The sequence below is a fragment of the Zonotrichia albicollis genome, chromosome 5 (genome assembly GCF_047830755.1).
Source record: "Zonotrichia albicollis isolate bZonAlb1 chromosome 5, bZonAlb1.hap1, whole genome shotgun sequence".
Classification (NCBI taxonomy): Eukaryota; Metazoa; Chordata; class Aves; order Passeriformes; family Passerellidae; genus Zonotrichia; species Zonotrichia albicollis.
Genome location: NC_133823.1, coordinates 34258649 through 34285921, shown reverse-complemented (window position 1 = coordinate 34285921; position 27273 = coordinate 34258649). Strand labels below are relative to the sequence as shown.

At 35.5% G+C, this 27273-nt stretch overlaps 1 protein-coding gene across 4 annotated transcripts in view; it reads left to right on the top strand.

Annotated features, from left to right (window-relative positions):
- The window catches only part of GLRA3 (glycine receptor alpha 3), an 83058-nt gene that overhangs the window by 29385 nt on the left and 26400 nt on the right, over positions 1 to 27273 (top strand). For all 4 annotated transcript variants that reach the window (XR_012580456.1, XM_014264901.3, XM_014264902.3 and 1 more), the window contains exons 4-5: positions 14635 to 14858; positions 17570 to 17652. Coding sequence is in view for 3 of the 4 variants with exons in the window: in XM_014264901.3 (XP_014120376.2) it covers positions 14635 to 14858; positions 17570 to 17652 (307 nt within the window). In the remaining variant the exon portion in view is untranslated. The remainder of the gene's footprint in view (positions 1 to 14634; positions 14859 to 17569; positions 17653 to 27273) is intronic.

Sequence of the window (27273 nt, the reverse complement as noted above, 5' to 3'; positions counted from 1 at the left end):
GGTCTCTTGCTGATGTCCAAAATCTTTGAGCTCCCTCTGCTGCCCCGGCTGTGCATAACAGAGGAAACAGGCAGAGAAACAAGGGGTTAAAAAAGCCCACGTCACCAGCAAAGTAGCCCGGAGCCAATTTCACACTGCTGGGCTGAACAGCTCTCAGTAAGGACCAGGATGCGGCAGTGGGCAATGGGAAGGGCAGTGTGTGGCTCTCGGGCAAGCACATTCCCTTTATCTCGCCTACACCTGCTCTAACAGCTCAGGAGAGGCAAACTGAAAAAGTAGCTTTATTTGGCTTACAGATTGTCAACTCTGTAAACTGATTCTTCTTTCTTTCTTTCTTTCTTTCTTTCTTTCTTTCTTTCTTTCTTTCTTTCTTTCTTTCTTTCTTTCTTTCTTTCTTTCTTTCTTTCTTTCTTTCTTTCTTTCTTTCTTTCTTTCTTTCTTTCTTTCTTTCTTTCTTTCTTTCTTTCTTTCTTTCTTTCTTTCTTTCTCCTTCCTTCCTTCCTTCCTTCCTTCCTTCCTTCCTTCCTTCCTTCCTTCCTTCCTTCCTTCCTTCCTTCCTTCCTTCCTTCCTTCCTTCCGCCACTTCCTTCCGCCACTTCCTTCCTTCCGCCACTTCCTTCCTTCCGCCACTTCCTTCCTTCCTTCCGCCACTTCCTTCCTTCCTTCCGCCACTTCCTTCCTTCCTTCCTTCCTTCCTTCCTTCCTTCCTTCCTTCCTTCCTTCCTTCCTTCCTTCCTTCCTTCCTTCCTTCCTTCCTTCCTCCCTCCCTCCCTCCCTCCCTCCCTCCCTCCCTTCCTAGTTTTTTCATATTCCATTCCATTTCTTTTTCTCAAAATACAGATCAGATGGTTCAGAGCAGGGAAAAGAATGCCACCTCTTTCTAGGAAGCTGAGTTGGACCTGAGTGATTTTAAGTGATCATATTAGCAGTTTCATTTATGTCATGTATGCTCTGAGGAGGCAGGCAAAAAAAGTAAATTGTGTAATTGAAAACGCCCTTAAACAAACTTTTATCATTGGCACCATTTAGGATCCAGCCTCACCAATTTTTCTGTGTTATCAAACTGAATGGTAGCACTAGATCTGTGCATGTCTCAATGATATTCACAAAGAAAGAATTTCACACTCATCCTCTAGACAAGAAAAACTCCTATTGCTTCACACATATAAAGGAAAACCTAGGACCAGTGTTTCATATTTTATATGTTGTTGTTATTCTGGGCTTTTTACACAGAAGAATTTAGAAATCTGGAAGAGTAAAAGATTAAAAAATTGTGAAAACACAGAATAAAGCTACTATTTCATTATAATGAAATTAACATGACATATTTAATACAAATTAAGGTGTGAAGTTTTTCATTGGAGATAAATAGTAAACACCTAAGCACACATAATATTAAAAATCTGACAAATTGGTTGGATTGCTTGATCACATAAATTAAATATATATTGGCAGTACAGGAACTGTTTCCTACAGGAAAGCCAATACTTTTCTTACTGGTGCAGTGGAACTTAAATTTCATCTTTTATCACAATACTCTAAAATTTTCCTTAGATAGTTTTTCTAGCTCAAGCTGCACTCAGCTTGTATTCACACTGCATCTCCTAAAGATAAAAGATTTTTGTGATCATTAAGAGCAGAGTCATATATATTGCTGGTGATTAACAAAACATAAGAGAAGAGATTATTCAGTCACACAAGGTCAAAATAATATTAGTGCCAACATTTTCAGCTGCAAATGTTCAGAGTCAGAATATTGAATACACAAAACAATTAGTCTACCAAAACATCTGCTTTAATTCTAGGAAATGTGACTGATAAACTTGCTCAAGGTTTTCTGGGTTTTAAAGGTTAGGTACAACACTGACCTTAATGCAGATTACAGCAATCACGGTGTGTTAATACACTTAGCATAATGCATGTGCTCAAAATGCATTGAAGGGGACACTCACAGAGAGATGTGATGGAAAATAACAACAGTGCAGACAATTAACCCTGAATTAATTAATTTAATTATAGTCTACCACTCGTAATTAATCTCAATTAACAATTGAAAGTCATGTCTCTTATTTGTCCTTACCATGTTTTTGCTCAGGGGTAGTTTTTGATTCAGTCTGAAAAGAATTTAATGTTGATAGATCTTTATAGATCTTTCTGTACTCCCCCCACTAATGAGATCATCTTGCATTTGCAAATAAAATATGCTTTTAAACCACACCAACACATTTTTAAGCCAACATAATTACGGTCCTTTCATGAGCCACAGCTCTTTAATTTCTTTAGCTTCATCTTTCTTGAATAAGCATTCCTGATTTTGTTCTATCTTACCTATTCTAGGTTGTCTTTCACTAGATTGCTTGGAAGAAGAGTTCCCTTGTACACATTACAAACCTCAATGCTAAAGAGCTTCATCAAGCATTTTTCCTCAAATGAATAATTTAGGCTGATATCTCAAATACAAAGAAATGGATGCCTTTCTTTACTGAAAATACACTGAAAAATCTGTGCAATATATATAGCAATGTGTTAATACTGAAGTGTGAAGAAGAAACACCTATGCTTTGTATCTCAGATGAGTGAAAGCAAGGCCTCTCAATAATGGCCACTTTACATTTTCAGAATTTAAAAAAATAAAAAAAGATCTCTGTTTGACAATCAACTCCCTTCTATCATGGCACAGAAAAATGGATTGTTCTTGTGCAAGTTTGGGCATCAGATTATATAACATCCTTTAGTTTTTTCATACACTGGCCACTGCCACCCTGATCCTGGGTTACAGAGTCACAAGTAGACAGAGATTTTACAAATTCTAGTGGGTCTGCAGCTGTCCAGTTTGTTACATGTCCAGAGTAATCCAGGCAAATCCTGCTGCTGAACCTGCATTCTAAGCAGAGAGATCATATCATCCTTCTGAGATACAGCAACTATTCCATATTATAAGGAAACTCTATAGGATGCAGCCAAAGTTTGCTTGGAAAAACACATCAGTACATATGAAAGATACAAATTAGCAAACAAATGGCATTTTTTTATTTCAAATTTTAAAAGGAATTCCTATACCCATTGATTTTCCAAGAAGAAATGGAAAGCATTTTTATGTACACTTCTGCTCTGGAACTTTTAGTAGGATAACTTTTTAGCTGGGAATTTTTGAATTCCCTGGAAATTGTGGTGGAAGATATCATGTAAAACCCTGGCTGGCTTTACAACAGTATAACAAAGTGAAGAGGGACAAGAAAATATGAGGCAAAGGTATCAGAAACATGTTCTAAATGTCTCACCAAGTTGCAAGGTGTGACGTGGCATTGCATTGCAATGGTGGATCAAGGGTGATGTGTTGCATTGCGCATCACTAACAGGTGTTGAGGACTTGTTTTCAGAGAAGCTGGTTAAGAATGAGTTCCATTTGAAGCTGCACATAGAAACACAAGAGTCAAGTATCTGATTTGCTGATATATCCAGAAAATCTGTCTAGACTACTACCAAATGCATACAGTATCTCATGCTTTGACTTCCTGGTCCTGGAAGAAATGTCAAATCAGGTATACAATTAACTATACCAACTTCAGGTATAAACAAGTTCTAAAAACAAAACCCATTAGTCAGAGATTGTTTCTTAGGTCTAGGGAAATGGTAGCAGCAGTAGCCTTGCTGCTTGTGCACTGGGTCACATGTTTTTTAATTCTTGTTTACATTAATGGAAGCCTAGCTTCAAATATTTTTTACCTCATTTGAAGAAAAAACTGAATCCAGACCTACAGTTGACTTACTACTCTAAGCTGGAAGTAATTGTTCTGGTTTATCTAAAATAGGTAAATATTTACCAGTGCAGGTGTTATAATCAGCTCATCCAGACATACAAATGTATCCTACTTTCTGATGCATTTTAATAAGCATTCTTAAAGAATTTGCAAAACACTGTATAATATAGAAAGCTGAACAGCTCAGTTTATAGGCACACTTTCTACTTCCCCATAGCACTTACTGCAATCATTAGCTCCAGAAGACCTGAAGTGACCTCCTACATCATCAGCTCAAGCCCTTGTGCTGCATACAGTGCTGCTTTAAATACTACTCATCGCCTGTTTGAACGCTTCCTAAAACCAAAATGGCTTTTTTACAAACTTATCAAAGGTTCTTCCAGAATCGTTATCTTCTCATTCCAAGGGAGACAGCCTTTAGTTAAATTTTTATATCCTTTGTTTACCTAAAGTGATTTAATCTTCTAGCAAAGCTGGGAAACAGTTCACACCTCTTATTTCCCCTTATCTATGTTTGTTTACACTGATTCCTCTTCCTCTGACTGCTCTTTTTCACTTAAAGGGAAAACCATTACTTGTGCAGCACTGCACTATGAAATCATGTGGCATTACTCCCTTCCCTCTCAGTAACTTCTTACTTACTTCCACATTATTATATTAGTCTTCCACATTATTATATTAGTCTTTTCAATCTGTTTGAAGGTTGTAGTCAGATAGGCTGTTCCTAAAAATCTACATCCTGATACAGCAATTGCAGCATTATCCAGAAAAAGATTTGAAAATATCTAATTTGCAAGCTGAGTTCTACTCAGTGACTATTGTAGGAAATCTTAGTATCTGTGAAAATAAGATTATGGCATCACTACATAGCTCTGTTCACATCATATGAGGTATGCTCTTAATGAAGTTTCTTATTTTGTTGCAATCATGAAAGATTAACTCCCTTGGGCTTATGATTATGCAACATTCGTGATGATTTCTAAAATCAGAACACAGATATTAGTGTAAAAACATTATTAAAAATAGTTAAATCAAAGGAATAGGTCAAAAGTAATAGTTTTAAAAATATCTTTAGTGTAGCTGCTTCATTATATGTATTTAAGCAATGGATATTAATCTCGTCATGATATATAGGGATTTTATCCTTAACTCCCATTAATGCTAATAGGAGTTAAGTCCATAAATCCCCATCCATCACTGTATGAGTGTAGCCTGTCTCCCTTAGTTTTGCATGAACTTGCAATTTACTAACTCTGTTTACAGTAACAAGAGCTGCAGTGGACTTTAGAATATTTTTTGAATGAACTTGAATTAAGAAAGTAAAGGATTTTCAGATTGTCACCTTTGTTCCTAATTTCTGTTCTTGAATCTAATAAATATGCCCTGGAAAAGTTCTCAGTACTAACATTCTACATGACCTTGAAATTCTTGATTTGAACAAATTTCAAAGCCTCATTTTAGCATCAGTTAAAAACTCCATTCTTCCACCCTGTCTTTATTCTATTCTGAACACTTGATACTTTCTGCACTCTGGGTGTGCGTATGCTGGGTGTGATTTTTTAATTACAGCAGCCAAAGTAATCACTCATCATAAAAGATCTGTATGCTCAGACTTCTATGCACCATGCCCATACTGAAAAGATATATTGTAAACCATATATTAAAAAAAAAGTTGAAACCATTTTATAATACTTTAAAATTAAACAGTAAAGTTATACAATTCATCAAAAGTGCTTGTAAGAATCTGGTTTTTATGTATCAGATTCTTTTTTTTTCTATAGACAATACATAGCACATATCAATTTCTATAGACAATTGATAGCACAGCATGCTATCAATTATGACTGCTAAAATCTAGCAGAAAGAGAAGTATTATGAGTCTGTGAATCAGACTTTAATTTCCTTTAAAAGTCAACATGATCACAGCAAGGTGTGGTATGATGTGCATTTTCTACTGACATGCCACTCCCTATGTCATTTCTGCCATTACATCAGTAGCGTAGACCTCTTCCTCCCCCCTCCAAATCCTTTTAGAGCCTAATACCAATTTAAAAAATAAAAAAAGAAAAACCTCATAATCTCTCAAGTAGTTTGATTTCTTTTTGCACAAAGTAACCCTTATGACTTCAGAATCTCAGACATACTATGTGGGCCACAGCAGCAGCAGTAGCCATCTCCTTCAGCACAGAAATTGGTTTCTGTCTTCTCTCACTCCTAAGCACTTCCATTGGACCCTTTTACTAATTAACCCATGGAGTGCTACTCTGCTGTTTAGATTCATCAGACAGGTGTCTCCAGACAGAGATCTACAGATGATTGACACTTTCCTCCCTCTATCCAAACTGCAGGTCATCCCAACTCAATGGCTTCTCTGCTGCTATGCCTCTAGTGCTCCAGCTTGCTGAGGCTTTCAAATTCTCAGAAATTTCATCCAGGGCTGAAAAGCACTGCAAAGCCAACAAAAATCTCTCGTCATGATTTAACCCCAGCCAGCAAACGAGAACCACACAGCCTCTCTCTTATTCCTCCACCAATGGGATCAGGGAGAGAATTAATTGGGAGGGCAAAAGTCAGAGGACTCGTGGGCTGAGATAAAGACAGTTTAATAGGCAAAGCAAAAGCTGCACACACAAGGAAAGAAAAACAAGGAATGAATTTACTGCTTCCCATGGGCAAGCAGTAAATTTAGCCATTCCCAGGAAAGCAGGGCTCCATCACACATAGCAGTTACTTGTCAAGACAAACACAATCACTCCAAATATGCCCCTCCTCCTTCTTGCCCCTCTACCCATTTCTCACCCCTGATATATACTGAGCACAACGCCATATGGTCCTGTTGGGTATATTGCCTTGGTCAGTGGGTGTTAGCCATGCCAGCTCTCTCTTCCTATTTCCCACACATTCCCATTCTCTTCACCAGCACAGCAGCTGGAAAAACAAAACAAAACAAAAAAAAAAGCTTTGGCTCTGTTAAAGCATTTCTCAGCAATAACAGAAGACGTCTATATTATCAACCTTGTGCTCAGCACATATCAAAACATAGCCCAGTAACAGCCACTGTGAAGTAAATTAACTTTACCTCAGCTCAAACAAGCTGCAGACTTCTCCAGAGTTCAGAAAAATCCCAACTTGCAAGCCTCTAGGCTTAAAATTTAATTTTGCCTACAAGCAAATTTAGTCCCATATCTTTCTTTCCCAATTAAAAAAAAAAAAAATAAAGAAACAGGCAGCCACCTCCTCAAGGCATTTCTCATTGGAAACTGAGGCAGTCTGAATAAATACTAACCTCAAACTTTATTACAACCATTAAGATATTGAAGGTGAAGGATAAACAAATGTATTGAACACACATAACTGAAAAAAAGTACGTTTTCATTATTTCTTGTTTACCTGTTTGTGATGATAAAACAATAATCTTTGAAAGCACTCTTGGAGAATCTGAATTTATTCCCTTGCTTTAAAAAATAAGCAGTCTTTACAGTGCCTGATCTTTCAGTAGCTAGGTTTCTCTTTCAGTTAATGGATTTCAAAACGTAAATGTATAAGAACATATGCAAGCTAATTTATTGGCATAACAGGATTAGTTAAAGAAGATTTCTAGTCTGATTTCCATCTACAAACATTGTAAACTACAGTATGCCGGATCTCTCACAATCTTCTTTTTAGTTCCTCTATCTTCTTTTAAAAGATTTAAATTGAATGAGGGTTTAGCTACTTAACTCCTGGTAGGATTGAAGGGATAGAATCCTGAAAATTTGATGTTTCTAGTCAACCATTAGTAGGTCCCTTGTTTGCAGTACATTTTTCCTTTTTTTTGTGAATGTGGCTGCTCTACAGTTTCAGAAAACTGACTATATTAAATACATAATTGGCATGTCTTGTTAATGTATATTAACATATATTTATATAAAATATATTCTAAATACAAAAATTACAACAGTTTTCATTGCATATATTGATATTTTACTCCAGTTAATTAATTACCCAACTTAGCAAAATGTAGAGAAAATGTTTTAGATTTGTGCCTGTGACTACTGTTCTGGTATTACTGTAGTATTACAAATTACAGTCTTTTAAAATAAGGATTCACTTTTCAATAAGTTACCTTTATTTGTACCCCTTGGTAGAAGTTCATCATGGACTTAGTGAAAGGCCATAAATTGTATATTTCTTCTTTCTCCCTTTCTACTCACCTAGACCCACATGTACTTGTTCACAAAGTTAATTTCCTCATGTAAGGAACAGGTTAGCAAATCGATACTGAATGGAGTTTGTGTCTGTTGAAGTTTTATTTAGTTGTCCAAGTGTATTTAGTGTGGCCTTAATAATCTCCCTGAGATTATTAGACTCCCTGAGTTATCTGGGAAGGTAAACATATCACAGGATTGCAGAAGATATGCATCTTTTTGAACCAGCAGCCAAAAGGCAAAATACCTTAGGGCTTTTCAAATGCCACCAGATGATACCTTTGGGTAGAAAAACAAATAGTTCCCTTTCTCCTCAGTACTGGTACAGTACAAATACACATAAAATTTTATGTGTTGCCATGGTATCATTGTAAAATCACTACATCCACCCGATATTCCTAACGGAATTCTTGGAGCATTTCATGCGTATCAATAAATTTAAGGTCAACTCATATCTGATTGAATTTGTTTAAGTTTGAAATATATTCCTTCTCATAGCCCACTTGAGCAAGTGTTTAGACTACGGGAGTTAGCAGGCCCTGCTTCTGGGCTAGTTTAACTTTACCTTTTATTTTACCTTATTTAACCTATTATAGACAATGTCATATTTGTCTACCAAATAAAGGAAGGCATCAGAGAAATTTAATATGGAATTCTCAAAATTGTATTTGATCTAATTTGGTGATATTTCTCTGAGGAGATGAAACAGAGGGTGATTTCAAATGCATATTTTCAGTAAAAAATTATAAAATTAGCCCATTCAGTCACTCATTGAAACAAGTCATATTCAAAGGGCTAACATAAAATTCATTAATAACAAAATGGAATATATAGTACCCAAAATTCATTTGAATAAATGAAAAATCTCAGAAAAACTTAACTTTTCACTTAGCAAGAAGTACTTTCTGCTGTAGAGCAACAACTTCTTCAGGGACACATCATTTTCTTGCAGAAAAAAAACCCAGAATCTTAGGTCAACTGAGAACATGCCAAACACCAAATGAAGACAGAGGCTTAGTGTATGTTGTTTGTTCATGTAATTGTCATGTCCTTTATCATCTAATCCCTTATTTTACTGCTTAAAAGTGCAAACATTTTAAAAGCCCCTGAGCTAAAGCTTATAAAAGCAATTACACTGAACAAGTTTCAAAATGTGATTTTAGTGCAATGCGTTAATGAACACACAGCTTCCATTAAATATGGGAGTAATATATTGAATCTTTAATTAATAAATATTCTAGGACATGCAGTAGGAGCTATGACAAATATTATTATACAGTACGTCAGTAGTAAAATTAATCTCTTTAAGAATAAGCATCCTAGATATTAACTACCATTGACTTCTGATGATTATAGTGAGCACAGAAACTAAAATCCAGTATTGCTACTGATAATAAACTCAACAAAATAACACAATGCTAAAATAAACCAAACCCATCCATTTGCAATGCTTTATCCCTAAAAGGTATGGAAAGTAAGTAGATATTGTAGCACATTGTTGAATTCAACTCATTTTGAATGTTTTGTGAAAAAAGACAAGGGAGTAAGTAAAGCAAAAATCAAGGAGCTCTCTCAGAAACTACTGCCTATATTATTTTTTTAGCTGTGGATTGAATGATAAAGTCTGATAGCTCTGTGCTAACAAGCATCCTGTAAATGACCCAATGCTTTATCTAAGGGAAAGACAGAACTGAAGTAGTTTCTGTAGGTTCTCATTCTTCATCATTTGCAATGGTGGCAAATGAGGTATAACTTATCCCAGAAGAAAATAAAGCAAGGAATGTTCATCTCTGCCAGCCAGAATGCTAACAGAAGCCATACCACTTCAGAATCCAAGGGAATGAAAGCAGGTGGCACACCTAGGGAGAGCACTACATGCAGAAGTGGTATATAACTGTATTTGCTGAACTCTAAATTTTAAGTGCATAAGGGAGTCTGAGAGATCTGATATTGCAGGTAGCAATGTTGAAGTACTAGTTTCAGCCAGCTCTTTGCCAAGTGACTTCTAGTTCTATTGACTTCAATATGAATATTGATGGATGGTTATTGGAGTCAAACTCTGAAAGGAATTAGGTAAAATTAAAATAAAGCTTTAACCAAACCATTCCCAGGACCCCAATTGGGATATCTACTAGTTCTGAAATGTATGGGAAACAAACAAAACAAAACTAAACCACCAAAACTTAACTTACCAAAAAGAACCCAAAACCCTAGAAATATTAAAAACATTAATATCCACCTTAAAATCTACTGCTCAGAGGAGCTGTTCACTTAAGTCCATCAACAGTCTTTTCTGAATAGCTCAATTAATTTTTAAATCTTCGTGAGATCAAGGCAAGTTAGTTGTCACATAAACCTCCCATCCATCTGGGCCATCCTACTTAATGGAGGGAGCAGGAGCACCCACAATTTGCAATGTAGACTAGGATTAGAGGAACTGAGCAGGCCTTATTGCTTATCCTCAGCTTTCAAGGGCTGAAATCTAGACATCCTGATTATCCATAGTGTGTTTAGCCAAGTAACTTCAGGCAGGACCAGAAAGGAAAGTTTTCCATGTGTTTGCATGTGGAACCGAATCCTTTTCCTTATACAGAAGAGTCACAGGAAGTATAGGAACAAAAATTGCAAGAAGTCATTTTCTTAAGGCACATCCATGAAGACATTGATGTCTGAGGGAGGAATCATGTGGTTCTAGAAAATTTGGACAAAGTAATTGATTACCTAATATGCAGCCACTGTACTTAAAAACAGTGAATAAATTTAAAATGGAAAGATGTTATTACCACAAATAAGGCCATCCTATCTAATTATACCAATCAAGGCAGCAATAAAAAGTATGTCAAATTGCATGTTTTTCAGATATCAAGACAGTTATTATGGAAAATCTCAGAAGTAAAAATTAAAATTATCAATGTTTTCTTCTATGGCAGTGAAAATGAGCTTTCATTACAAGTGTCATAGTTAACTCATGAAAAAAATTTTCTACAAGAACAAAATTTGTTATAGTGTCTTATGTTTACTCTTAACAGTGTTCTTCCAAAATTTGTAAGAACTTTTTCATATTAAAATTTTACAGTGAGTTAAAAGAAGGGAAGGAAGAATCCTTTGACTACATCATACAAAAGACAAGTCTAGATTTCACTTAGAAGTATATATTAGGCAAAATTATTATATTTGGAATAGCAACAGAGAGAGCTCTGTAATTTATGCATGAAATTCTGAGGACTTGGTTCAAATAACAGCATATGTTCTTATGAGAATGGGTGATATTCAATATGTAAATGAGGGGCATATTTTGGAATCTCTCAGATCTAGAAAGATTCCACATGAAGTGCATATGAAAAATGCTTTAAAGAAATAGTGATAATTAGGAAATTAGTATCTTGAAGATTTGTGGAAAAATCTCAAAAAAGCTACAGTCTGTGTGTTGTGGTGATATAGCTCTATCTGTACAAGTATAATGAAGTAGAAATCAAAATATCCTGTAAGTGTTTCAGATTTTACTGTGTGCTGGAAATTATTAATCAAAATGTTAATACCAAGGTCCATAGTGGCCTGAGCCTTGGCATGGACAGCAAAGAGCAATTACCTGATCTCCAATTTTTATTTTATTGAACCTTATGAAGCAGGTGAACAGTATCCTGACCCTCTACCTTGCAGTAAGGTTTTGAAGCATGGTGAAACAAGTGCAGACCCACGTCTCACTCTTGTTCTGTAGCACCAGGTTACAGCAGCTGTTCAGAAAATAGCAGCCTTGAGGTTACAGATGAGGCTGTGGAAGCCACCACAACTGAAATAATGATTTCTCCCTCCCCTCAAGGGACTGTTCTGTCACAGTTATTTGAATTAGGAGTCATCCTTTCAGGCAAATAGCACATGAGAACACTGAGCCTCTTGTAGGACAACAAATCAATTCAGGCAGTTTGATTCTGGTGTCTGTACTTGCATCAAACAACCCTACTTGTTTAAAGTAGTTAGGCCTTGTGCTCATAATGTGTAGTTATAAACTGAGATGATGAATACTTGTCCTTCATAAAACAGCAGTCAAATAGCAGCCTCTTTCCTTTGATAGATTAGGATATGTATTTAAGTAAGTAATGAGTGGCAATGGCAGCGTTTTCAAGGGAGATAACAATGAAAAATATCTCCAGTTGCTTCAGTGAGAAGTATAACCGGGACTTTTTTCATCTTAAAAGATGGAAACAATTTAAACCAATAAACTTTACTCATACTGACATACAGAATAACTTAATATAATTTTGAAAGGATCACATCATTTGTTATTCTTCATTTTCCTTTTTCATTTGGCCTTCATGCTATGCATTTTTCACCTGTTCTGTCTCACACATGTGAGAAGACCTTTACTATAAAAATGATCCTGTCCATAAAGTCTTCATATTCTACTGAGAAAAGTAAAGTAAATAGACATACCTCAGGTCATATAATTTAAAATATAAAGTTTGAATCGGACAGAAGTACAAAGTCCTGAGAGCTGTAGTGCTCCCATCCCAGTGCCCCAGGTTTAGAGCTGTTTCCTTCAGTGCAAGGATTGCACATGCTGGGAAAGGCAGTGGAGCCCTCATTGCTCCCACATCCTTCTTCCTCCTGTCCTTTTGATTTTATACAGCAAGCTGGAATGGACGCTGGTGCTACATGATATTTGGGATGATATTGGGATGATATTTCATGCAAAGAAATAAGAATATTTCAGGGGTTATTATTCCCTTGTAGAAGACACCAAAATATAGTTCTGTGAGCACTGAGGCACAAGCTTGTCTAAGAATTTTGTCTTACTGTGGAAACACACAGAAAATACAGGCTTGTTTTTACACCTGTATAGTACAAATCCCTGGCTCTGGTTTTACCACATCATGGTACTAATTATAAAAACACCAACAGGTTCTCTTAAGAACTTTTTATGACTTTTGAGGCTTTCCCTACCCATGATGAAAATGTCTTTCAATCCTTTCCTGAAAGGAGTTGGGATGTGTTTGTGTGTGTGTTTTTAACAAATTAATTAACAGTTTATTTCTTTAAATAAAGCAGTTGATTAACAATTCCAATGCATTTAATGTTGCATGCTTCCATTTGGTCAGAGAGCCTTTTTCCTGTGCTGGAAAGAGTAATCTGAATTTATTTCATTTTTCAGGTGTAGTTTTCTAATTACCTTCTTTGTGCTAAAAATTGGTAAAGTTATGTTAACATAAAATTCTTTACTGGAACTTTCTCTATATGATTTACAAATATTGGCAAGTATTGGCAATATTTGGTAAGCACGTTTTTAGCATATTTGGCTACACTTACTCAGTCAAGCTGAGTAATTAAATTGACCAAAACAGCAGGATGCTGAAGATATGAAAAACTTTCTCATGAATAAATGTTGCACATTGAGGTTCCTGTTGTCCTTTATTATGTCTGTCGGCATGATTCTTCCCCACTACATGGCTGCATGCCCCAAGTTTCCTAAGAGAAATATCAATAAAATGCTGCATTTTTAACCAACAATTTCTACACCAATGGGGTTTTAACTAGTTAGTCTAACCTATTAAAACTAGTGTCCATAGTTTTTGGCTAAATTTTATTTCTCAACCCTGGACACCTAATTTCCCATTCTGACTAAAAAAGCCTTCCTGTTGAAATTAATTTTCATAATCTTTTTTAACCATAAAAAAGTGATTCATTTTTACTTCTGTTATATTCAGAAGTGTCATGTAAGGTCTGACATCCAGTTGCCATTTTCTCCCTGCAGCTAACCTATCTTTTTCTCTATTTTATTTTGATCTTTTTCATTAATGCAGTTCAAATAATGAGGAAAATCTTATTATGACCAATAAAAGTATAGTTCCTATGCCCTTACGTTCAGTCTCAGTTCTAAATGCAATGTAATGAGAAACTATTATTCACCTTTATTTAAAACCAAGTATTTTCAGAGTGGCAAAGTTGTAAGAAAGTGGAGCCATAAATACATTTCTGATGGGATGTATGTGCAAAATGACTTCCAGAAGTTTGAAGTCATCTTTTCTATAAAAGTCCTCTTGATTAAGACAGGAATTTCTGTAGAAATTCAGGTGACTACACCAGTAGCTAATCTAATTTATTATAAAGACATATAGGGTCTTTACCCTATTTGAAGAGAGGAGGAACGTGTGCTCTCCTCAGACTGCTGTATGGCAAGCTACTGCTCACACAATAGGAGACTGAGGCACAGAAAGGCTGTGTGCTGGGTCTAAACCAAGTAAGGATTAAAGAGATAGAAAAAATAATAATTTAACTTCCCTTACAGTGGGACAGATTCTCACTGACAGAGAGAGAGGGAATGGGAATATCCCTGCCAGGGTTTGGGCAGAAAAAGGTAACACCATAAATCTCTTTTTATGCTTCTTATTTCAAATTCAAGACAAATTTCTGATAGAGTAGGTAGATAGATAAGGTAGAGTTATATGGAATTATATGAACTGTACATGGAGGTTGGATTTCCTTATCTTAGGATGTTTTTGGATTGCCTTGAAATGCATCTTTATTCTTACCCATTGTGTCCCACTAATATAAATAGGTATCATTCTGGCATTCAGCTAAGTAATTCTTTTGTCGTCCACAGATGGACAGGGGATTACATGGCTAAGAAATGAAATAAAAGCTAAATCCCTATGCTTGATAAAGCTTTGCTTGTTTTCTCTTTTATTCAGGATTACCGAGTGAACATCTTTCTCCGTCAGAATTGGAATGATCCACGCCTTGCATACAGTGAATATCCAGATGACTCTTTAGATTTAGATCCATCCATGCTGGATTCCATTTGGAAACCTGATCTGTTCTTTGCTAATGAAAAAGGTGCCAACTTTCATGAAGTAACAACAGATAATAAGTTGTTGCGGATTTTCAAGAATGGAAATGTACTTTATTCCATCAGGTGAGTCTTTAATCTAATGGGGTTTTTTTCAGATAGAAGCTCAAAAGTATAATTAGGATTTTCTAAAACGTATATTCAGTTGCTAGTCATGCAGAACTATTATTTGTGAGTTTTGTATGCAGAATTTTGTCAGCATTCATTGTTTATATTAAAATAAAAAATGATCACTCATTAGTCAGGCACACAGTAAAAGTAATAAGAAAAATTTCTTTCTCATTTTAAAGTACAGGTACTGAGCCTAGAGGAACTAGGACACTGCACGGAACAAATAATCCTGTAGTACTATAATCTGAGTTGGCCTATATACAAGTTTCAAAGTCTGTGGCCTCCAATGTCATGACAATCCAATGTTACTTCTTTTCTCCCTTTCTGGACACTGCAGTTGCACTTCAACTTGAAAACATGGCCTGTTAGAGGAAGTATGACATTTATAGCATAGTCATTTACTCAGCTCTGAAGATGGAGAGAAAACTGGAAAGTAATTCTTTGAAAAGGTTTTAAGAAGCTGAAAGCAGTAATCATAAGTATTGACAAAATCTAATTATCCCACTTCCCACCACTTTCATTTCAATAGAGACATCAGTAGGTATTTTACCAGTGTCTTCAAAAAGCAAATCTAATGAGAAACACATTAGATGTAAGTGTGCTAATACCCCACTAGATTTGGTATTGAAGCAGTGACTCACGTCATGTGCAAAATGTTACTCTTTTCAAAATAAATATACTATTGTCAACTCAGTGTTTTGCTTTGCATGCTTTTATGACGCTGAGTTTATGGATAATTAGACTCTTTGAAGAGACATCGGGAATCTCTAAACGCTCTGAATTCTGGAGAAAGAGACAACTTTATGAATTGCATTAATTGTATCAGTGGCAAGAATCTCCTTCCTCCTTCCCTCCTTCCAGTACCATTAGGCAGCACTTCTCAAAGCTTACACAAGGAGAAAAGGTTGGGTTAAAATTCTTATGAGGATTTCATATCCAAAAGGAGGTTAGTCTGCCACTCTGGGAACATAATCAATCTTCAGTGTCACAGCATGTATTCTGTCACTAGAAATAGATTCAAAGTAGATTGAAAGGATTCCTTCCCTGAATTCAAGTAGAAATAGATCTAACTCAATTATCTGAAGACTTTCTGAGTCACCTCAAGAGGCACTGGGTGTTGTTCCACTCTAATCAAATAACTCCCTGCCTTGCTCTACTCCTTCCTAGTGCACACTGTACACAGTATAGACCCCACCATTCAGCTGAAACAAGTTTGGATTGCAAATTCAATACAATTTAGAGCAAGTTCATGGCCACATGAAATGGGGTGAAAAACCCCAAATGTGAGAAATAGGATCATATTAAATTATAAAGGCAAAAACCAACTGTGCCAAAAGCAGACACCAGATAGTTCCTCAGTTTCTTATGAAGCCAGAAAGTTTATGTTGCCTTGATTTAATTAAGAGCTATAACAGTTTCTAAAACAGATTTAAAGTCATATCACTGGCATCTAGTTTAGTTATGTGCATTTGAGTAAGCTGACCTTCTGATAAGGGGAGATATGCTAATTGCTATTATGCTGATATTAAAAGGAAAAAAAAAAGTTTCTAAAATTGCTTCTTTTTTCATTCCCTAATTTCTCCTCATCTCTAATTGCATTGGGACAACACAGACAAAAAAAAAATAATGGAGGGTAACAGTTCCCAGCTCAATGAACACTTAATATAAAATACTAAAATATTTACTGAAGCACAAATTAAAGTCCAGGTGCCTCTGAAATTACTTGCTGTGTTACCTACTAGCCAGAATTTGCCTTTGGAACTATTTTTAACAGCATGGGAACAGGGGATGTGTCTGACTTCCCTCTTCAGACTCTCCCCATGCAGCTCTATCACTGTCTGGCTAAACAGAAATCATAGCAATAATGAATCAAGAAGGTTTGGTCACCAACAAAAAATTAGGTAAAAGAAATATACAGCCATACTTGCCAGCTACTGCCCACTTCCCTTTAGCCCCAGTGCCAAAAATGTCAATGGATACATAGGCGTAGCCAGGAAGGAAATCTCATGCCTTTATCTCTTATAAATTCTTCTTTCTGATTCTTCAGAGAACTTTTACTCGAAAGATAAATTACTGTAAATAATTTATAAATTATTATAATAAATAAGAAATAAATTTTTAACTTAAAATTTAAAAATACCTCTTTGCTCATAATTTGAAAAGAATTTCACAGGAATTATTAGGACTAACACTGATGCACAGCTGCAGTTCAAAATTGCAGCCATATTTTGGTTTACCATCAATATCATCAAATGTTTGTTTAAGCCTTTGTGTTGACATTTTAAGCACTTTATTTTAGGACAGCAACACATAAAACTACTTTTCCACCATGACTGCTGGCATATGTTATGAAATTCTTGCAAATTTGTGTAATTTTTATGCTGTAGCACAAAAAGGCACACTGCTGCTGCATTCCTTTAGACTTCTCATTAAGTTAGGCCTCCCTACTGAAAAATTTAGTTTTCTGATAGTCTGCAAATTTATTTTCCATTGTGTCATACTAGGTTGAGTTAGATGGATTCAGCTAATAGAGACCTTTTTTGAGAGCTTTCTATGGAAACATGTATTCTATTTCTAATTGCTTCCTTTGTATTCACACATTCTTCCCGCACAGTTCTATGGCTTTTTTGGGGGTATGTTTTAATAGTTTTTTTGTGTCTTTTCAGATTGACTTTAATACTTTCCTGTCCGATGGATCTCAAAAATTTTCCAATGGATGTGCAAACATGTATAATGCAGCTGGAAAGCTGTAAGTTTGCGTAATGTATTATCCTATACATACTTTTGCAGAGATTACAACAGCTATACAGGAGGTAGGAAAACCCCTTGTGGTGGTACAAGAACAAATTTTCAAAATGAATATTCTATTTCATCAATAGAATCTGTGAAGTATACATGATTTTGAGGAAGATTTGAACTGGAAATAGAGTTTTGTGTAAATCTGAAGTTACCATTAAACTCAGTGACAGTTTGTGCAAATATTTCTGCACATAGGGTTTCACCATAAGTCTTTCTGTGTTCACACATGCAGGAGGTAAATAATAGAGAAAGCATAAAGGGAACATTAGAATAACTTAGAGAAGTGATGGATGGGGCTTTATGTGAAATAAAATAATTATATTACAACATATAGTATATTTTACTTAAATAATTATATTACAACATATAGTATATTTTACTTATCATCTACCTTGATATCTTGTTACTTAAAAGAGGATGGAAAGTGTAAAGCAGCTATGCCATCTCAAGGCACAAACACACTCACAAAAGGAGAAATCAACTATTCTGTCTGATGCATTATATTCTCATTTTCCCTGTGATATGAAGTATTTGGGAATTGCTGCTTCCCTTAAATTGAGAAGACTTTGAAAGAGAGCTGTAGCTGAAAAACCCTCCTAATGATGCAAAGAACAAAAATAAAATAAAGTAAAGCATTCTTTGAAAGCTTTCAGCAATCTGAAGTTAGTGAAAATAAATGACAGGAGTAAAAAGTATTCATCTAAAATATCTAGATTTACAGTTTTAGGGCCAACAAGTAAAATATTTCAAAAAAATAAAAGAATTATTCTTATAGAATGAACATATTGGATTATTTTAAACATATCATACATCAGAAACACAACAAATATAATTTTATTAACATTTTTTGGAGTTTTTTTCTTTTACTGGAACAAAGCAGCACCTAGGGGAAGGGGAGGTAATTATCTATCAGTCAGTATGTCAGAACTGTTTGTTGTATGGTGTGCTATTTATAGGCTATTGCAGGGTGAGTACAAAAGCCAGATCTATCTTTTATTACAATGAACAGATGGTAACATTATGAAGCAGCCTTTCAATATGAGGGCAACAGCTGAATCTGACAGCAGAAATTTTCTTGACTAAAATGGAGAGATAATTATTTGCTGCAAATGTCAAGGAATTTAGGACAATATTATATACCCAGGATTTGAGCAAAACTCCACAGCCAACCTGAGCAGACAATCCTACTGATAACCTGTATAATTAATGTGACTAAACAAAAGGTTACTAACCAGGAGGCAGTTGCATCAGAGTACATGCAGATGGCAGGTCTACTCACTAAATACAATTATGCTTCAAAGAGGAAGTATCATAGTGTTTGACTGAGCAAGCAAAATGCATCATTAAAAATGCTTTGAGAAGTTTTGAAGCTTTTGCTTTAACAGCTTCATAAACTCAGCTGCATTTTTCCTCTCTTTCAGCTGTTGTGAGGACAGGTCACACAACAACTGAGCATTCTTGAACAAGCAGGCATCTGGTTTGCTTTAGAGAAACCTTGCAGGAGGCCACAGTTCCCACAAACTACACCACAGGGAACCAACATTTATTAGTTGAATGGCACTGTGGATGTTCTACTGTATTTTCCAGCAGAACATTTTTCACTGAAGTCTTGTTTTTAATCATTGAGTTCAGTGGGCATAAATTCCCAGCTGCACATTCACACGGTAAGGAGAGGTTCTCACAAAAGAAGAGCTGAAGAAAATACAGATGAGTGCTTCAAATTCTTTATTCACGAAGAAAGATCAAATTTGATTTCATAAGGAAGTTGCAAGCTATAAAGCTTTTCCCATATTGTCCTGTCTAATTCTATTTTACCTGTAACTTCAGACATCAAAAAACAGACTATGGGAAAAAATGATGGCCTGAGGCAGAAAATGTTGCAGCATGTGGGAGCTCTGGATATGCTTACATGTCTGATAGCAGAATAACCAGTTAGGTTTGCAAGACCAAGGCAGCAGTTCCCTGAGATTATTTTGGTACAGATCCAAAACAGTTACATTTTGACCTAAGTTCCAAGATCCTAGACTTTTGAGAGCAGGAATTCACCTGTCCATAGCCAGTTTCTCTGTACAGGAAGGACAGGAAAAGAGATAAACAACTTAAAAGTGTTACAAAAAATATCTACATGCCAGGAAGAAGAGTGATCAGGTAAAAAAAAAAAAAAAAACAAAAAAAAAGTAGTTTATATGAGAGTGAACTCTCATCAATTTCCAAAACTTAGGAAAGGATGAGCAGAAACACTCAAATTCCAGACTCTCTGGCTAAGAAAAGACATCTAGTTCTATTTAAAATTATAGAAGATAAAAGGAGGATGATGCATTTGGCATTTTCCCAGCCTTCACATCAAATCTCCCGAGGTAAGAACTGACATAACCCTGAGAGCGTGATTCCATCCAAGCATCTCTAATTTCTAGGCCACAGTGTCATACTCTGCTCTGGCTGTCTGCCTTGCATTTTTGGTGCACAGTGAGACAATGTAAACAGGGGGATCAAAGCAGTAACCCTAGTGGTTAATGCCTTGTCCGGGGAAGTAGAAGACATTTGGTTTCAAAACAGAAAACACAGTCCTCTCATGTCCTGAGTGAATGATCTGACCACCACGCTATGTTATAGCCTGGTTTGCAGGAGCAAAACAGCAGTAGCTGTGCTTCCAGATGTTTCTTTTTGAAGTGGTGATCACTGCTGTTTTTTCCAAGTTGTGTAGGACATTGTACATTATGAATTTACAATGCCCATTTGTCTCACAGTTTCTGTAAAATGTGTCTGATCTTGCAAGACTTGCTTCAGAATGTGTCACTGAGAAAATTAGAATCAATCACCTATCTTTACTCAGGTTACCACTGGGTTGCAAAGACTGACAATTATAACAGACAGATTATGGGTTTTGTTTCTCCTTTAAGTAGTAATTTCTTTTAGTATTAGATACTTTCCTTCAGTATTGATATGGTTTCTCCATCACAGAAAAGTCTGAGAGAAAAAATCCTGTATAGCTTTTATTCCCAAATGATATCTTTATTTTTATCTGGCTCATGTAACGTTTCCTCCAAGGTCAGTCTGAGCAGCTGGATTTGCCCCTGGTAAAAGTACTTCATTAGATCATGAAGTGTCTGAAAAATATTTCAGTAGAAATGTCTTCTATTTTTAAAGGATTTATTTTACCAAATGATTTCTCAGCAGCTAGAATAGCTGCTTTTTTATCTTAGAAAGGGAACAACTGAAAATGCACATATGAAATAATCCCTTCTACAATTCTATGCCCTACACCAGGGCAGCCTATAGGCATGTGGGATAATTTTAGTTTTATTCTGCTTGAATAAGATACAAAGAAATGTCAACCAGATATGTATTTATTTCTGTGGCCTTTCTCCCCAGAAAGAAATGTTTTTCTTTCATATGCTAGAGCTTGTTGTCTTTCTTTTTTAAGTCTCTCTTTTACCTCGCAGCATTCCTTTACTCATAAATTATAATTATAATTTTATGTGACATTTAATATCCCTGAATTTTCAAAGAATATTGAAAATACTAAGTTACAAAATAAAAAAGATTATGAAAAGCAGCATAGGTAAGGTATAGAACACTTTCTTACCTCATAATTTTAATTTGATGTTGATTTTTAAATTAAACAGTGACCCTTTTTTCCCCCCTTCTGATTTATGGGGGCTTTTCAGTCTTTCTAAGCAATCATGCTCCTGTCTTCTGGATTGTTAAAGAAAATTCCCTCTGTACTACATTATTATTTGCACAATTTCTTTCCCCCCAGTCTCTAATTTGGAGATCGTACAAGTGGAAAGATGGGTATGCAGGCTGCAGCAGTACAAGTTAATGCATTACAGAAAAGTGTAATGTGCACATTTTTCCTTTTCCCACAACAGCACAAAGACAAGATAGGAAAGATAAAATAACTGGAGCATATTTCTTATCTGCCAGGGAATTCTCAGGTCTCTACCTGAACAACAGAAATTATGGACACGCTAGGCCAATGCCTGTCTGTGCCAGAAGGTGTGGAATCATACTGCTTCTCTCCTTTCCATTTCAGCAGCACAAAAATTATCAGCTGCTGAGGCAGTGATTTTTATTCTGCAGATGGGTGACTCAAACTATTGTGTCTATCTGAAGCGAGACAAGAGACACCACAACAAAGATCAGCATAGTTGTTGTCATCAGCTCCTGACCAATGCAGGATAAAAGGGCAGTAGGAACTGCACAACTGCTGCTGACATGCAGAAACTAGAACAAAAATGATAGCTGAACACCTATAGACTTCAGCAAGAATAGTAGGTTTGAGAGATGTGCTAGAGTGCTGAGCTGAAATGTTATTTTTTTCCAAATTCAGGCTAAGAAGAATAACCCTATAACTCCTCAGGGAGAGATTCCTTCAGAATGACTTAGAGGGCAGTGCAAGGGGCAGACACTTTTCAAAGCAGCTCAGAAGTACATTAAATAAAATCCTGCCTTCTTGGAGTTCCAACAAAAATTAAGCCTTAAAACTAATCACAGCTCATTTCTGAAGCTAATATATTTAGTGCATAATGTAGAAGAATTTGTTCTAACCTCAAGCCAAAGGCAGATTCCTTAGCTCTGTCATATCTTCCCCCTGCTACATTGCTGGGAATTTACGGCACAATTCAAATGTCTGTCATGCTCTTAGGAGCAGCAATGTGCAGGCAGCCTGTCCTGGAGGCAAACTGATGGGATGCCCAACGGAAGAGCAGTGGAATAACCCTAGTCAACATTACTCTAGTTCTTGCTTCAATTGGAGACCTAAAGAACTGATGGGTTTGGACCTGTACCTTAGTAAAAATTAAAGAAATGAGAATGGAATTTAGATAAATCACTGAGATTTAAAAAAAAATGTAGTTGAACTAAACTCTTTTGCAAAAAAGCCAGATGCTCTGCTCAGTTCTTTCACATGCTGAACATGTGTCTGTTTATTGAACATGAGGAAAAGAGTTGGGTTTTAATACACCTGTAGGTATTTTAAAATTACACAGGGGAAGCACAGCCTTCCTGTAATGAAAAAGAATGAATAGAAAAATTTACTGGATATATTATTATTCAGCTGGATCAGAAGTTTGCTCATGGCTTGGAAAGGTGTGCTAAAGGAGGATGCAAATAAAAGCAAATAAAGCAAATAAAACTGTGTCAGCAGATATGATAAAGGAATTATGTTGGAATTGCCAAAACAATGACAGTTCAAAGGTGAGGAGTCTCTAAAGGTACAGGGGAGCTGCTTGCCTTGAATAACATATTTCTGTAATGGTATAGTCCTTGGAGTCCTTGGAAGCAGGAGAAGAGATTTAACAATTTAACACTTCAACCAAGCTTCAAACCAAACTTGTTCATTATTCACTGTTTTGTCTATGAGACAATGGGCTTTTAACGCCTACCACTGATACTGAATTAGCTAAAATAAAATCTTCCTACTTTTAGCATGCAACTGATATAAACATCTTGGTTCCAGTAAGTTCTATAGAGTAATGTGGACTGATGTGGGTTAAATGGGACTCTATGTATTTAAGGCAAGCTTTATTCCTATACTTTCAAAATTGAATGAATGAAAAGTTGATATTTGTTATTAATGGTAGCGCAAAAAATACAAAGATACAGTCTAATTCTTTCTTTCAGGAATCTCATATGAGTGTTGAAAACAACTTGTCAACACTGTTTCTGAAAAGATACTTTTTTCTGGGAAAGATGAGTCAGACCAAGAGAAAAGTTTGGTTTTTCTTTCAAGACATTTTAGATGCCCTTTATACTTAGAAATATTTGAGTAGGATCACATTGTTTTTTCCTGAAATTTTTCTGGAACCTGTAATTGAAAATGCTGAAAATTTTCACTCTAGCTAAACAACTTTCTGTGTTGTCTAAAGGCTAAAGTTACTATGTCTGTCTTGTCAACCATCTGCCAGTTTTTTTATGGATTACATGAACTAAATTCAATTTTATTTGATGTCCAGTTATTCAAAATCTTTCATCAACTATTCCAAACACAAGTCCTGAGAACTACTTTTCATCAATGCCCTGTCTCTTCCACCTTCTCCCTCTGTTAGTGTGACAGAATTTTACTTGCATTTTGTCGCACTTATCACCTGTTTCAGAAAACATAGTTTTCTAAAATAATATTTCTGCAGACCAAACCCAAGTTTCCCAATTGTTTCAGGCCTTCTTCCCTTCTAGTAAATTATAAATGTTCCCTAGTTTGTCATATTCTTCTCAGGCAGAGCTCTTAGTCTGCTATTATATGCTTCATTAGCTAATTACCTGGAATGACTTCAGGCTCCTGAAAATTACTTGTCTCTTTAAGAGAATTGTGCACAAAGGCTACAGTGTCATGCATTCACACAGTTCTTGAGTTTTCCTGAGAAATACTCTCCCTGGAAACGTTCTCCTCCTGGGATGATGTCTTTTTCGTATAATTACCAATAATTTACTGCCTGCTTTTGAATTTTAAATGTGCAAGACCTCAGACTTTGGGTTCATAGAGTATTAATGTGATCTAACCTGCCCTATAACTCCTGAGCATCACTTTTCAAACATAACAAGGTTGTTTTTTCTATCCTTTCTTTGGAGTTCCATGAGGATGCCATTTAGATTTTGTATAATTAGTAATACCTTTATAGAATCAAGTAAGAGTGAGTACTGCACAGTAGCCAGACAAAATGAAATACATTGCTAACTGCCCTCCTCTTCAGCCACAGAAGCTGGTGTTTGTCCTTTAAAACACAATTTAACAACTCTTCTTCCCTTCCCAGCCTTCATTCTTTCATGCCCTGCAAACCCAAACCCTGGTGCACTGGGTTTCAGTGATAGAAACCTTTACTAGTCTACTTGGTTTAGTTTAGGTTGGGCTGGTCCTGAAGACCATGCTAGATTATAGCCTCCATTGCTTTCAGAATTTCATGTAGAATAAAAATTTCACTTTTGCACAAGTGAGCTGCACCCTCATGTACTACCTAATCTAGTAACTGACTGTCCTTTTTTCAACAATAAAATTTATCCACTAGGAACTCCCTAGTGGATAAACATTGTACTTCCCAGCCACTGGTAATAAAAACATCTGGTAGCAATCTATAATAGTCACCAACACCACCTCATAGTCAAAAAAGAAAAGCTTCTGGTTTGAGAGGCTAACTATCATTTTGGGTTGCAGTCAATCTCTTATAGGCCCTAAAGAGAAATCTCTTTTTCTTTATAACTGCTACATATTTCAGTGTAGTTCCTACAAGTTGCATAATATCTCTAACAATATAAATGACACATATAGCACAAGTTTGTACAGGTAGCCACACATCATTCAGAATAAAGCCCTCATATTTCAAGACACACTTTACTGCTCCATTTGCACAGTGATAACCATGTAATGGAACACAACTTCCCATATTTTTTATCTCATAGACCATCTGGAAAATACACACAGTGTATTTCTAATCTTCAAAAGCAGACCAGTATTAGCAACAGGCATTTAGACTTTTAATTAAATTTATATTACTGAATGATATTTTTTTTAAATTGTGTTAAAGATAATGCACATTTGTTAATCAGGTAGCAAGTAGGCAAGAAACAAAAGCTCAGGTGGACTTCAGGTTTATTATTTCTAGAACAGGACAGGGACAGTTATTACAATTAATCAGCAGAGGTCTCAAAATTAGTGTGCCAGGAGACTGTATTTTAGGCTCATTGCATACATAGCACCACACAACTAAACTCTAATAGTATAAATACTACACTGTTTGTTACCAAGCTGGTTGTTTTAAGGAGTGATTTCTATGAAAATGTCTTTTTCCCCTTATGCACTGTACCATGAGCATTCTGAGTGTTAAGCAGTGTACTATTCAGCAGGTCCTCTTCATAAAATTAATTGAAAAAATAAATTTACTTTTGATTTCATTCAATCTGATTTAATTTAACATACTAGTGGAAACATTCTATTATTTTAAATTTAATTGGTATAACAGAAACTCACATCTCCATTAAGTTCTCTATATTTTAAGACACTTTTAATTTATGCCTAGGACCTTGAGTTACAAAACTGAAGTTACAGTTTTGAATGCTAACACTGTATTTGGGCATTTAAAATGTAAACATTACAAAAACTAATTACTACAGCAGCATTTTCAACATGCTGCTATTATTTGTATTATATGGCATTATAGAAGAATTAGTGGTCAGAGTAGAAAATAAAAATTAAAAGCATGCATTAGAGATGAATGAACCTGATTTAGAAAAATAAATTTTGACACTGCAGTTGTTTCTTGCCAGTTCAATGAGTTTTACTCAGGGAATATCACTTCTGGCCATAATCTATATGCTTCAAGTGGTAATCTGCTTTACACACAACTGCTTTTGTCTGAATTCATGCAAAGTTTGATAAGATATACACTTCTGATTTTTCACAGTTTATGGCAATTAATAGTGAATTTTAACTGTGTTATGGAATATTACGCAATTGATAAAAAAGCAAGAATTTTATTGATATATGCTTGTAGTGGCTTGAGCAATGTCTGAACTTAATTACTTATTTAAAAAGTTATGGTGGTCTCATTTTTATCATATTTATCCAGCCTAAAAAATGTGCTGAGTAAATCAACAGTCAGGCTGAGTTCCTGTGAATGCACTGCATAAAGATTCTCCCCAAAAGAAACATCAAGAGCTTAGAAGGAAGAAGAAGTGCTGAAGATATTTTTTTCATTTATAAACACTAATTCTTAGCTCCTAGTTTCATTCAACATAGATCAGAAAAGAGGAAATTATCTCAGTTTTGAGGTCAGCAGATCAGGTCACTGAATGCCATTTATAGGTGTATCAAAAGAGTAACAAAGTCATTGAATATAATGGAGTAAGATTTGTGCCCACACAGCAAAGAGGTTCTTTTTTTGCTGAAAATCAAAATGTCAGTAATTTTGTCCAGACAGTTATTCTTAGAAGGTTCTGAACAATATACTTTAAACAGTAATTTGTTACTGAAATTTTAAAAGAATTTCTTGTTCTCAACAGATTATTTTCAACAGCTTATTAATATTGGACAAAAGCAGAAAGGAAATATTGCAATGAAACTGAAAGCTATATAAATCAGATGAAAAAATTCTTTTACCTTCTGGTTCCTTCTAGTACATGTGCTTTAAAATGGAATGAAAATATGAAGCCTTTTCTTATTTAGAAATAAAATTTGAATGAAATGCCTGGGAAAGTTAACAGATCACATATTCAGAAGAAATAGGGATATTTTCCCCAATGATATCCCATGTGAACATTTATCTGAGAGAGGGAAATAGAAGGAAAAAGTATACTTGTCTGTTGCAAAGACTGGGCCTTGATTAGTCTTAGTCTTTTGCTGTTATAGCTAATCTTATACACATGCATGAGGTATGGATAAGTGCAGGAGTCTGAATATTAAAGCTGAATGCTTATTAGTATCATTATATGTCACACTCAGTTAATATGAGAAGATTATAATCAATTGCTTTCCCATGTCTTGTTCCAGTTTGAGAGAAAAGTAATTTTTCAATTCATCTAATACTACTGCAGAATTTTGAATTCATTGTTGTCTTTGAACAATTTGCACTTAACCATT